Below are 12,398 nucleotides of genomic sequence, written 5' to 3'. Positions count from 1 at the left end.
CTTCCTTTGCATTGAAGATATCCCCTTCTCCCTCTTTTAAGGTTAAAACCTGTCCCCAACCTCTAAGAAAATATATAAGTAACTAGACAGATCTAAAGAAATTTTCCATCCCTTTGTAAATTGGTAAATTGTGATCGTGCGACGTTTTTACAATTACCGAGCGGAGGGAGGCAAGAAATTTTCTTTTGCTTGTACACTCCCCCCCCCCCCTCTCCCCTCCGCCACCTCAGCCAATTTTGTTTTCGCTTGTGCATTACGTATCTTCTAGCGCGATTTGAATTCCAACATTATTCATTTTACAAGCTTAAATGTTTAAAAATGGATATTCAAAGCCCACCCCCTATGTCTGCAAACATTGCTGTGGAATTGAAAGCAGACTGATAACAGATAAGTTGACTCACTATACTATTGCTTCCTCCTTTGGAGATACATGTTGAATTCCAATATTATTAATTTTACAAGTCGAAAAAGTTTATATGTTTAAAAGTGCATAGTCACGACCCACCCCGTTGCCGTTAAACATTGCTGTGGAATTGAAAGCAGATTGATTCCAGAAAAGTTGACTCACCACTGTCGCTTTCACTTCTGCTTCCTTTGAGATAAATAAGGAAACCAGTAAGATTACCAATGAGATATTTATAAAATCGAAACTTACTGATTTATTGACAAAGTTGTGATTTTCCACCATTTAGACTGACTTCACAGAACTCCTTTACCGGGTATTCATCAGTTTAGGGCAAAAGTACTAATCCACTGTCTTTTAAACAATTTGTATAACGCAAGATACGAAAAAGTTGTATTTTTAAAAGTATAAACACGAATTATACACAAAGATTATTGGGGAATAAAAAAATAAATAAAAATTACCAAGCGCAAAAAGGACTAAAGACAGCCATTCTGCATCAAGACTTTTCCAATAACATTGAACCACTCGCTATATAGTGTCAAAATATTTTAGTTTTTTATTATGCAGGTGTAAAATCTGAGTTGTAGAAAAATTATATAAGAACGACTCACTGATTTTTGAACAACTGTTACTTGAAAGGTCGAGAGTACGCATCTTTTGCAGCGAGTTACCTAATACTTCCCAAGGTCCATTCCATTCCATTCACAGAAATTGTTTGATAAGTTAAGACATAGGGAGCGTTCCCATAAACCCATTGTACTAGTTGGATCAATTTAACTCTGCGGGGATTCTCTCTTAATTGCATTCAGTGTAAGTTGCTTAAATGTCTGGCACCCCTACTCATTACCCCCTATAGTTAACTCAAGGGGACATGCCCGACAATTAAACTGTTTACACTGAAATCATTGAAGTAAGCAGCCCCGCAGATTTTGATCGGTCCAGCTTGTACGATGGTTTTATAGGAACGCAGTCATTACGTTATAAACGATAATGTGGTCGATTGGATAACGCATTTTATTGTTATTAAAATCAGCAACCTCTAAATAACTGAGCGCTGAATGTTCAGTAATGTACATGTCTACCTGCAGTCCAGGCTCCGGGAACGGTTTGTTCTTGCTTTTTAGTACCCTCTGATATATGATCAGGCAGTATGATTTCAGCAGCTCCATACATGTTCCCAGATAGTCGTCTGCAGTGTGAAGCATTAAGTCGGCGACATGTCGCTCCTGTTAGCTTTAAAATACGATCATAATAAATTCCCACAGCGGTTGAGACAACGGGTAGCTTTGTATGGTACGTGTAACTGTCCTTGACATAATGAGTCAGTGGCGGTAGATTAAGAAAGATTCAGCAAATGCATTCAGCTGAATGCTTGGACTTAATAAAGGTCTTTCAAGTTGGAACTGAAGATGTGAGATTGTGGTTATATTCCCTCTCCCATGCTTCAGTGACAAGTGAAATATTAGAAGAACCTGGGTAGGGAGGAACATGGACCCCTACAATTAGACACTGGGTTCTGTACGCATGCGCACATATTTGTTGAAATGTAACCTTGAAAATAAGACAGAAAAACAGAAGGATAAGCTACGAGTATAGCATTATATACACTATGGTGTTATGCAGATACTTTGCGAAAGGCATTAACTTGGAAAGATGCGATATGATTGCCAATATACGTTTCGTCGTCGCATGCGTTCTACTGGTTTTTTTTTAATTTTAACGTAAAAAAATGTGGCACAATGTGGTAGCTGTGACACTGAAGGGTTGTGCTTGATAACAATGAGGTGTCACAAGCAGCGCTATCTTAAAAAGCCTAATGTTATGTGGTTTGATTGCATTAAATCTTCTTGTATTGTGTTTGAAAATTTGCAATAGTAAAGACATATTTTGTTTAGTCTATGAAATAATAGCAACTTCAAAAGTAGGTGAAATACTTGAAATGATTGAATAAATTAATCGAATTTTACTAATGTCGTATTTTAAGTTGTTAACACGATATATGGTCGCCTCTTAACTTTTTATTCCCACCAAAGTTCCTTAAGCATTCTCTTCTCTGAGATTCAACTATCAGACAGTAGTCTCGTACACCTCAAACCTGTAGCCGAAGCCAATTTCAGAATCTGCCACTAAAAGCTGCTACTGCTTATACTACAGAATGCCAGGTTAAAGTTGTCAAAATGTAAAAAAAAGAAGAAGTTTTCATTTCTTTTTACACCATGGATTTAGTGTAGGTTCTAATGCATGTGTACAGATTGAAACGGAAACGTACCTTGAGTACCCTAGGTTCTACACTATAGCTAATAAGTCCCCGGTCACTTTAATAGCACACGCTGTCTACATCAGACGCGCTAATGCGCACGTCCCCGACAGTGTTAATGATAGGGGGATTACGATGGACAGCGCATGTTGCTCACAGCAGTAGGCACTGCCGCCGAAGTTAAACCGGTAATTAAGTCTTTAACTTGACTAAACATGTTTTGCTTTGTAACTTGCGTCCTTCAGTCTTGCTGTTGCGTAGGCGCCGGCGGGACATATCTCCACCTTGCCGATATTTATCCCGACTCTCGACTTTAAAAGTATTATTGGTTTTGATTTTATCAAAGTCTTATTATATCAGAAAACCTGCATATTTTCATACGTTAAGAGAATTATAGAAACTGTAGAAAAAGCTACTCGTACATCAGGGATAAAAAACAACACCTTGCAGCACTATTACCTATTATTCATCACCAGAAGTTACTGTTTCACTTTTTTCTCCCAAATTACAAAGTCTGATGACAACTGAAAGCCTTTAGCCATACCTCAGGGCAGTGGGAGATAGTCTGGATTTGATTAAATGTAATAAAAGTATATTTTGAAGAATTTTCCTAGCCTTCGGCAATTTCCGCAAAGCTTCGGCATGCGCGGCAATACAGAGCTGTCGATATCTGTATGCGCGAATAATAGAATTGGTGGAACCACGGTTAACGTCGTTGAGTCGTCTGCAACCTACCCGACGGGAGTTCGTGTCCCTGTCGGTACTTTTGAAGATTTTGAAATTGTCATTATTATGAATATCTATTAATATATAAAACAGTCGTGGCTAATTGTTTTTGCAACGGAAAGCACAGTAGGAAGGTTTGTTGTTATTGTTAAAGTTATTATTACTGGGGACATAAATTAGTATGCTAATCTCTTATCATGGTATAATGATTGATACGATGGGTATCAAATAGTTTTCCTTTGATATAAACAACAAAAGAGCGGCCTTCCAAATATCTTTGCTGAATGTTTATAACGTAGGTACTATTATGCGCAAAAATATTGATACATGACGCAAACGACATTTACTAATTTTGGTAATATCAATTTTAATTAAAATTAAATTTAATTGAAATTAAAATTAAAATTTGTCTAAACGTGCATATTACCATTCACCTTGTTTAAAGGGTTCGCAACACTTTACATTCTAATACATTTTGCCAATTTTCATGTTTGCTAGTTTATTTTGATTTGAGAGAAAGCGAGAGAAGACCCTCTACTAGGGCCGCAAATTAATTACGAGTATTTTTCTTCAGTGCAAGAGACTGTGTAATGAAAAATCAATCTGTAACTCTGGTATAGGGTGGCCTTGTGTGTGTAATAATATACAAATAGGGGCAGGGGTACAGTTTTATAGTACAAATAGTCATTTTATACATCTTATTGATCTCATCGTCAGGTCATTGTTTACAATAGCGCTTTGTCGCTGTGCGTACCTTTTTGCATTTGAGTTAGACTCAGTCAGTAACAGCTGGTGATTTTGTCTTTTTTGCGTTTCATTGACAATATTTTGGCCACCTAAGTAGGGAAATGTGGCTCTTTGTTTTGAAATGACATTTCCATTGTTCCTTTGAACATGCAAAAGTCAACACACTTACGTCAACATACTTACTTTGTAATACCAACCCAGGGGAAGAAACAAAAGCCTCATAAGGTGTCGTCATTCACACTGTAAAAGGTGTTAATATCATGCTTCTATTGTTTGCCCATGAATCATTATGACAAATTTGTAGGGTTGCCAGATCACTGGCGCTTCATTCAATTCTCTATATCTGCCCTGCAGCCTGGGATGAGTGATACTTGACTGACCTTTATTTACATCTGGAGATTTTCTTTATAATTCGATCAGTGTGCATAAATTATGATATTTTCCATCAGGAAAAATACGTGATAATGTTACGATTCTTATTTTACGGATACATAATTACAAAAATTAATTCCTGATTTAATACCCCCTATTTCAGCGCCTATTCCTGGCTGCGTTAATTATGGGGGGTTGGAAAGTAATCCGTTAGAACACAGGAGTGATGATTGCTACTCTTACCAACGGTGCATCACCGATCAACTAATCTCAGCCACCTGAAGCAGAATCACCAACAAAAGACAAATTGGACTACATCTGCCTTCTTGTTGAGACATCTTATGTAAAAAAGGCGATAACGGTCAAAACATACGTGCTTCGTGGTTTATTAAATGTTCATCGTATTTTTTCGTTCGTTATTCTTATGAGTTAAGCAGCTTCACCTCCGTGACACCCTTTTTATTTATTTAAACCATTGTTAGATAAACCATGGGTTTCACTCCAGATTTCACGATCGAGCAGCTGATCATGAGGAGAGTGTAGCATGCTATAGTAAACTACCCCAAATATATATACAACACCTCCAGGGTTTCACGATCGAGCAAGTGATCATGAGGAGAGAGTGTAGCAGAGAACTTCATTAATGGTCGTCATAATTGGTGGTTGCCTTGGGAAAATGAGTTACATGATTACATAATACAGATACATAATAACATAAGATTAATACTAAAATTTTCCCTGATACAAAAACCCCTATTTGAGCGCTTATTCCTGACTGCGTTAATTACGGGTGATTAGAAAGTAATCTATGAGGACGCAGGAGCGATGATCGCTACTCTTACCAACGGTAAATCACCGATTTACTTGACTCCGCTACTTCAAGCAAAATCACACACCACCAAAAGACAAATTAGACCACGTTTGTCCTCTTATTAAAACAAAGAATGTAAAAATGTGATGTCGGTCAAAGAAGAGGCCTAGACTACGTGCTTCATGGTTTATTAGATAGGCCTATTCATTGGATTTTTTTTATTTCATTATTATAGCTTCACCTCGCGAGACCCTTTTTTATATATTTAAAACACAGCACCCCACTGGTTTCGCGATCATGAAGAAAGGGAGTGTAGCAAAGAACCTCATTAATGGTCGTAATAATAGGTGGTTGCATTGTAGGCCTAACCTTGTTCATTTTAGTCGACAGACTAAGCTAGAAGAAAGAAAAGATCATTATCGCCTCTCTTTACTTAGGAACAATAAGGATGGCTAGTGGCAGCATTTATAAGTTCTTTTATTTAGAAACTTTCCGATCCTTTGTCTGGGACTGCGTCCGAGAAACGGCGATAACGACAGAGACGTCCTCGAACATTTTGGACTCAGTGCAAATAAAAAAAAATCCGTTAAGAAGTAGCCTTTAAATGTCCTGGCAAATAATTTTGCGATGGCTCAGAGAGTTCTAGAATGAATGACAAGCAACGACATTAGGGTTAATAATAGACTAAAAACTATCAGAGTGTAGGCCTGTTTTACTTCATTTCTAAGGCCATCTTGTGATACGAGTCATGCTACACAACAAAAGTGGGGGTAGCAGTGGATGATTTAATACAGGGATACCATCGACAGTATATCAATAGAAAGTCGCAATCCTCAAATATTTTTTAATTAATTAAATATAAACGGTCTTTTCTCGTACAATGGGTCTGGTATAGTTGTATTGGCCTATCAGTTGGAAACACGTGGTTCGTCTACAATTGCAAATGGCGGAGGTGCCGTGGTAGTTATTGTCGTAAAATTAGCTGGATACGGTGCACGTGAGAAAATTATTCATTAAATTTAGTTTTCGAGCGTCAGCTCAATCTGGTAAAATGCGAGACGAAAAAAATGATAGATAGAGCCTTATGAACCACTGTTGAATGATGCCGAATAATACATCAACGACGTAAGTTATCGGCAGATAAACGTGTTTCCATTCTCGGCTGACAGAGGAAAGGTTTGAGAGAGCATTTAAAGAAGAGGCGGTCGAACCAATAGTGAGTAGGAAGTGTGCTGCAATCAAGACGAACAATACCGATCATAAGTGGACAGCTAATAACCCCTAATTAACCCCGGGTTACGCGCTGCTGTGTTGACTCCTTGCTGGGAAGGGGTAGCGGCCTCCTACTGCTGTGCGTAATCAAACATTGTCTTCTAACATGCGGCTACACGACGGTTGCATTGTATTGATAAAGTAATACCTATTCATAAGGAAGGGGGCGGATGGTAATCTTACGAGAATTAAATCAGTTATCGATCATACGCGTACCAATAGTCGTGTTTTTTTTTAGCTATACGGTAGATTCCGGTATTGGCAGCTCGTTCTGGATTTCATATATAACCCATATCAGCAATACCAGGCTCTAGCGAACACCGTCAATTCGTGGGCATTCTTCTTCAAAATTTTGCCTGGGGCGCTTCCATATTTGGAAGTCACAAGTCTAGTACGTCACAGCTTTGTCCCCCTGGAGCTCCCATATTTGGAAGTCATGTCTCGTACGTCACAGCTTTGCCCGCCTGGAGCTGCCTTTCCCGCCTGGAGCTGATGTTATCTCGTGCAGACGAGACAAGAAGCAAAGTGGCTGACGCGGAGTTGGAAGTTTTAACTAAGAATATCTTGCAGTCGAAGGTCAGTACCACAACACAACAACATTCTGCTTTAAAAACTGATTTTGGTGTGGCCATTGCGCAGCCCTTATATTGGTATCGGGCATACAGTGTAGCTGTCAAACTTGGCACATGGCAAGCACGTGTACTGTGTTTATATATATCTTCAAGAGCAAATGTTCTTTGATAAGCAAAAATACAAAAAACATTGGATATACCTTTTTCTTTTAGAAACATATTATTTATTTTTCACTTTACATATCTTACTACAGTAAATAAAATTAAATAAAGCAGAATTAAATCTGTTTTACGTTTCATTTTGGTCTGATGACATTCAACTGCTGATTCTGATGAGATTCACTGCGGAGCAGTTCTATTTGATTGACGGAAATCTAACATGGCCGCTGTTCGCCAGAGCTAGTAAAAGCGATCGCATCACAAGATTTTTAACAAGCTAGCTTTTACTGTGCTCTGACACTCAGGGTAACCTTGAGCTGAGTTTCTTAGATAATGCCCAAGAACCTGCATTGATGGTAGAGGTGAGCGGAGCGTACTTCAGCTTGAAGGTGAATATTGTGTTTGCTGATAGACCTCCGTTCTGTGAAGACCACTGTTTGAAACTGACGCACCATATGGACGTGTCAGACACTTCGTCACATACTGCATCCGGAACTTTTGAAGCTTAAAAGACAATTTTTTACAATACAGACTGTGGCAAGGATATATTATCAAAATGTGTGTTGTCTTGGTGTAGATCATACTAGTACCAGTATATGATGAAACACATTCATAGTGTACTAGCTAGACTTCTTCGCTGCTAAGCTGATGTAAGACTTATGACCTATTACCGCACACGTAATCGGCTTATAACTCATTAACTGTGCTCCGACCCCCTCATGGCAACGGCCCTTAGTAACAGAGGCGTGGCTTAGTTGTCAGCCTGACTGGGGCGCGTGCCGGTTGAAAAACTCATCAAAAGACACATTTTGCGATGCAAATTCATAAAAATTATTACATGCAACGTTAGATACTTTTTTGATTAATATAAACACACAAAAAACTCAAAAACATGATTTTAAGCGTATTTAACCCTATCACCGGCCTTAAAGCAAGACATTCTCCATTGTGAATAAAAACCATATATTTTTATTCAATATCTTTCCACTGCTGATTATTTCTGATCTTTTAACACATCCACTTTTAAAATAACTCAGATCTCTTATATTTGGTTAAGTGAAACTCTGCATGAATAATAATATCTTACTGGTTAAAGTGACGTCCTTTAATTCTTTATGATCACCAATCAGTATCAGCCGAAGTGTCTAGTTACAAAAAAAAGAGAAAAATTAATTAGATTAACACCTCAGTATTTCAGTACTCGAGGAAAAAACGTTTAAGAAAACGCCAAAACTTACTAATACATGTGTATTTAAATTCGGGTTGAGGGCGGTGGTGGAAAGTAAAAAATATAAAATTTAAACGCCTTGATGACCTCAGGAACATTCAGTGTATTTGCTGCCCATGGTCTGCTCCTATAAGTGTCTTTTGCATATGGTTTACACACATTTAGAACTTACCTGAGGAGACACCAGTGTCAAGTTGACTTCGACTGAAAACAATTTGTAGAATAATTTAAGTGTATAAGACCATTTGCATGTGCTTAAGATATGGACTTACTCAAGAAGTTAGCCATATATTTACGTAATTCTCCAGTTGTGACCATCTGGATTTAATTGCACACAAATATGCAAAAAAGAGGCGTACATAAGTAGTACGTGTAAGTTTTACTTTACGTGGCACATCTGATATTAAAGAGATCTCTTATACATGTTCACAATTTAATATCTTTGCACATCACCATCATAATCCTGACAATTTACGCAATTTGAAGTATTTTTTAAAACTTTATTTTTTTGTTATTTGCTGTAATGTGAATATTTTTAAGTCTCACTTGTAGCATTGGATTCGATTGGCCATTGTTTATATCGAAATTGTGCCCAGCAATGTGCCTTGTCCGCCTTCGCTGTGCACCCTTTGGTGCTGCCAACTGGAAAAAAAACAGAATCAGGCACACAGGATGGAGACAAATCTCATGCACTCTACTTTGTGATCGTTACCTACACACACTGGACAATAGAAGTGTCACCCCCTAAATCAGAGTAATAAAAGTAGGCAGATCTTGGGTAGTTATAATGCCTGGTTTACTTATAATGTGACTAATGAGTATATAACCGCTATACCATGGAATTGTATTGTTGGTCTTGTACATGTACAGCAAATGTTATTCTTGTCTTCCTCCAATATGGCAAGATACAGGCAATTATCTAACGGTTATAGGCGTCAAGTTATTAACCTGAAGAGGCGGAATATAAGCAATGTCAGAATATCGATACAATAGAATTGTTCAGTCAGAACCGTGCAGAGGGTCTGGTCTCGGTATAGAAACACTGGATCAAGAGACAAATTGCCTCTGATGGGTCGTCCAAGAAAAACTACTGGCCGTGAAGACCGACGACTGATTTTGATGCCCAAGTTGTCAAAGTTTGACACTGCTTGTCAGTTGGCAACACAGTGGAACAATTTCACACATAAGAATGTCTGTGAAGTTGCAAGGCGTCGGTTACATGCTCAGAGAGTGTACAGCAGGGTAGCAAGACTGAAACCTCTTATATCGTTACAAAACCGGCAACGTAGAGTGAACTAGGGTCAATAGGATCTGGAACTGGACAGTCCATGACATTTGGTCCTATATATTTTTTCTGATAATTGTCGCTTTGGTCTGACCTCTGATGACAGACGGGTACGATGCTGGCGAACTGCTGGTAAAGCATTTTAACCACATGCATTGAATTTTCGAACCCGGAGCAGCATATTTATCATGGTGTGAGGCTGCATTAGCATCCATGGCGTGGGCGAATTGATAGTGGTTGATGGAAACGTGAATCACTAGAAATATATCGCTGTTTTGGAGTCAGGCTTGCTACCATCTATTACTAACATGTTTGGTGACAGGAATTATCCATTTGTTCACTAGGATGACAATGCTCGTCACAGGCCCAGAGCAGTTGATGATTGGTTTGACCAACAGGACATTCGCAGGGTGATGTGGCCTGCCCAGAGTCCGGATGCAAACATACTAGAAAATGTGTGGAATGATATGTCAAAACTTTTGACAAATGCCCGTCTAACCAGCAGAGAAACTCTGTTATATTCAGTGTTTCATGCTTGGGCCAGCATAAGCCCTGAACGCATCAGACAATTATATGAATCCTTGCCTCGTAGACTGGCACCTATTATTAGGTCACGTGGCTATGCCACTAAGTACTAATTTTGGACTTGAGCTGCATATTTTGGTAGAATGTACTTTTTGTTCTCATTTTGTGATTTTTTGTGAAATTTGATGTTAATAAAATGATACCAGGAGCATATCATTCCACAGTCATTTATCTCCTCCATAGTATTGGTTCAGTAGGGGTGACACTTCTATGTCCAGTGTGTGTAGCTCTATCATACCCGATATTGCCATTAGATGTATTCATGTTTGTGTGGGTTCACGAAAATTGGCTTAGTCATCTGAAATCACTCGTTCCCAACACCCTTCCTCACCGAAACAATACAAACAAACGCGATCTTTTGCGTTAGTTATGCCTCTGTTATTACTTACGGTCGTCACTTTCAGTCGCCCTGATATGGTGGACCAAACCTACCACCAGCAAAAGAATAACGGCTTTCAACATTTCCTCGTTCTTCCTTGATTGTAAACTGTGCACCCTGAGCTTCAGAGATAACTTGACACTAACCTCTTCACTATAGCCTATCTTCATCGTGTCAAGTTACCTCTGACCACATTCGATTGTCCCCGCCGCCCGCCAATCAAATTTAAAGCCCGCACTCAATGACTCATTGAACGATCTAGCCAATGAACGCGAACGAGTCAAAGCGCGCTTTGTTCAAATCCGGACCAATCAAAGATAAGGCTGAATATCAGGGACTTGCCGTAACCTGTGGGCAGCACGCAAAATACATCATCCCTCAGTAGATAATGATGCAGGGCCTCAAACTGCTCTGGTTTCAATTCCGATATACTCATATTTTGCAAAGAATCAAGAGATAACTTAACACATAATTTTACGTAATCACTCGTAGGAGACGCCATGCTTTCTTTGTGTACGGTTATGCACTCGGAACTACTCGGATGTCTCCGCACTCGACAATAACTTTGTTGTTAGTATGGAGCTTGCGGAATCAGCCGAGGATTACCGATTGACGGTCAACCAATCAGCGTTTTCACCAAACTTTGGTGAAAAATTTTGAAACTTGGATTCGATTGGCTTACATAAACTAGGTCAAACTATTTTCGTCAGAGGTAACTTGACACGATGAAGATAGGCTATAGTGAAGAGGTTAGTGTCAAGTTATCTTTGAAGCTCAGGGTGAAACTGTGGGGATTTTTATCCAAAAATGATCTGGGGCGGTATTCTCGAAAGGTTTCGACGTCGAAATTTTTTCGTCTTCGATTCGTTAAAAAAATCGTGAACGATTCGTGGTATTCGTTAAAAAATCGTGAACGATTCGTGGTTTCGTGGTATTCGAAAACGATTCGAAAACAAATCGAATCCTTGTCGAAATCGTGACCTAATTCCACACTCGGAACTCTCCTCTCTCCTGAGGCGAGAAAATACATCAAAATAAAAGATTGGAGCGAACAGTTTCCTCATAAAATTCTTCATTATCACAATTCATGACAGGGAATAAAGTCTTGTGTGCTTTGACAATTTATTTAATTGTTTCTCAAAGATAGTTCAAGCAAAAGATTTATTATTTAATATCCGATATAGTTACGTCTTTCTGCGTTTTGCGCCGGTTCCTGGTAATGGTTGTCTGTAGGACTAACATTTACTTGGGAATAGTAGTCCTACAGGGACTTAGGTTCCTGGCCCCGTATGCACAAACAATCCTTATCTTAAGTGAAACATTCTCCTTAACTTCATAAGAAAATTCTTAGCTGAGGAAACTCCTTAAGTGGTATGCACAAAGTACCTTAAGAATTTCCTAAGCCAAGAATTTTCTCAACTCTGTAGGATTTCTCTTATGTGTTGAGCTATGTTTAGCCTGTGCATTGACCAATAGAATTACCTGTTACAATAGCTCACACTGGGGAATTCCTGGGGAATCCATGTTTGAAGGAATCCTTTACTTGGATATGATAGGCCTATCAGTTATTATTATTAGAAGAGTTGAGATATCAATCGT

The 12,398-nt window shown here is 38.8% G+C and overlaps 1 protein-coding gene across 1 annotated transcript; it reads right to left on the bottom strand.

Annotated features, from left to right (window-relative positions):
• Positions 1 to 1,908: 1,908 nt before the first annotated feature.
• LOC147763415 (uncharacterized) lies at positions 1,909 to 10,969 on the bottom strand. The gene is made up of 6 exons (XM_087003013.1): positions 10,810 to 10,969; positions 9,097 to 9,192; positions 8,723 to 8,754; positions 8,410 to 8,467; positions 7,634 to 7,826; positions 1,909 to 1,957 (listed from the first exon to the last, which is right to left on the bottom strand). Exons 1-6 carry the CDS (start codon positions 10,967 to 10,969, stop codon positions 1,909 to 1,911), a joined length of 588 nt encoding a protein of 195 aa, XP_086859139.1.
• Positions 10,970 to 12,398: the final 1,429 nt, after the last annotated feature.

The sequence above is a fragment of the Lingula anatina genome, chromosome 2 (assembly GCF_051362555.1).
Source record: "Lingula anatina isolate TDL-2025a chromosome 2, LinAna3.0, whole genome shotgun sequence".
NCBI classification, from domain to species: domain Eukaryota; kingdom Metazoa; phylum Brachiopoda; class Lingulata; order Lingulida; family Lingulidae; genus Lingula; species Lingula anatina.
The sequence above is the reverse complement of the archived record's forward strand: the minus strand, read 5'-3'. Positions and strand labels throughout refer to the sequence as shown.

Excerpts from the sequence above, each read along its gene's own strand:
- LOC147763415 (XM_087003013.1), bottom strand. The coding sequence starts at position 10,969 with ATGAAGATAGGCTATAGTGAAGAGGTTAGTGTCAAGTTATCTCTGAAG. Across the intron at positions 8,755-9,096 it reads AATCGAATCCAATGCTACAA|TCGAAGTCAACTTGACACTG; the intron begins GTGAGACTTAAA and ends AATTGTTTTCAG. Across the intron at positions 7,827-8,409 it reads AAAGGACGTCACTTTAACCA|CTTCAAAAGTTCCGGATGCA; the intron begins GTAAGATATTAT and ends TTGTCTTTTAAG.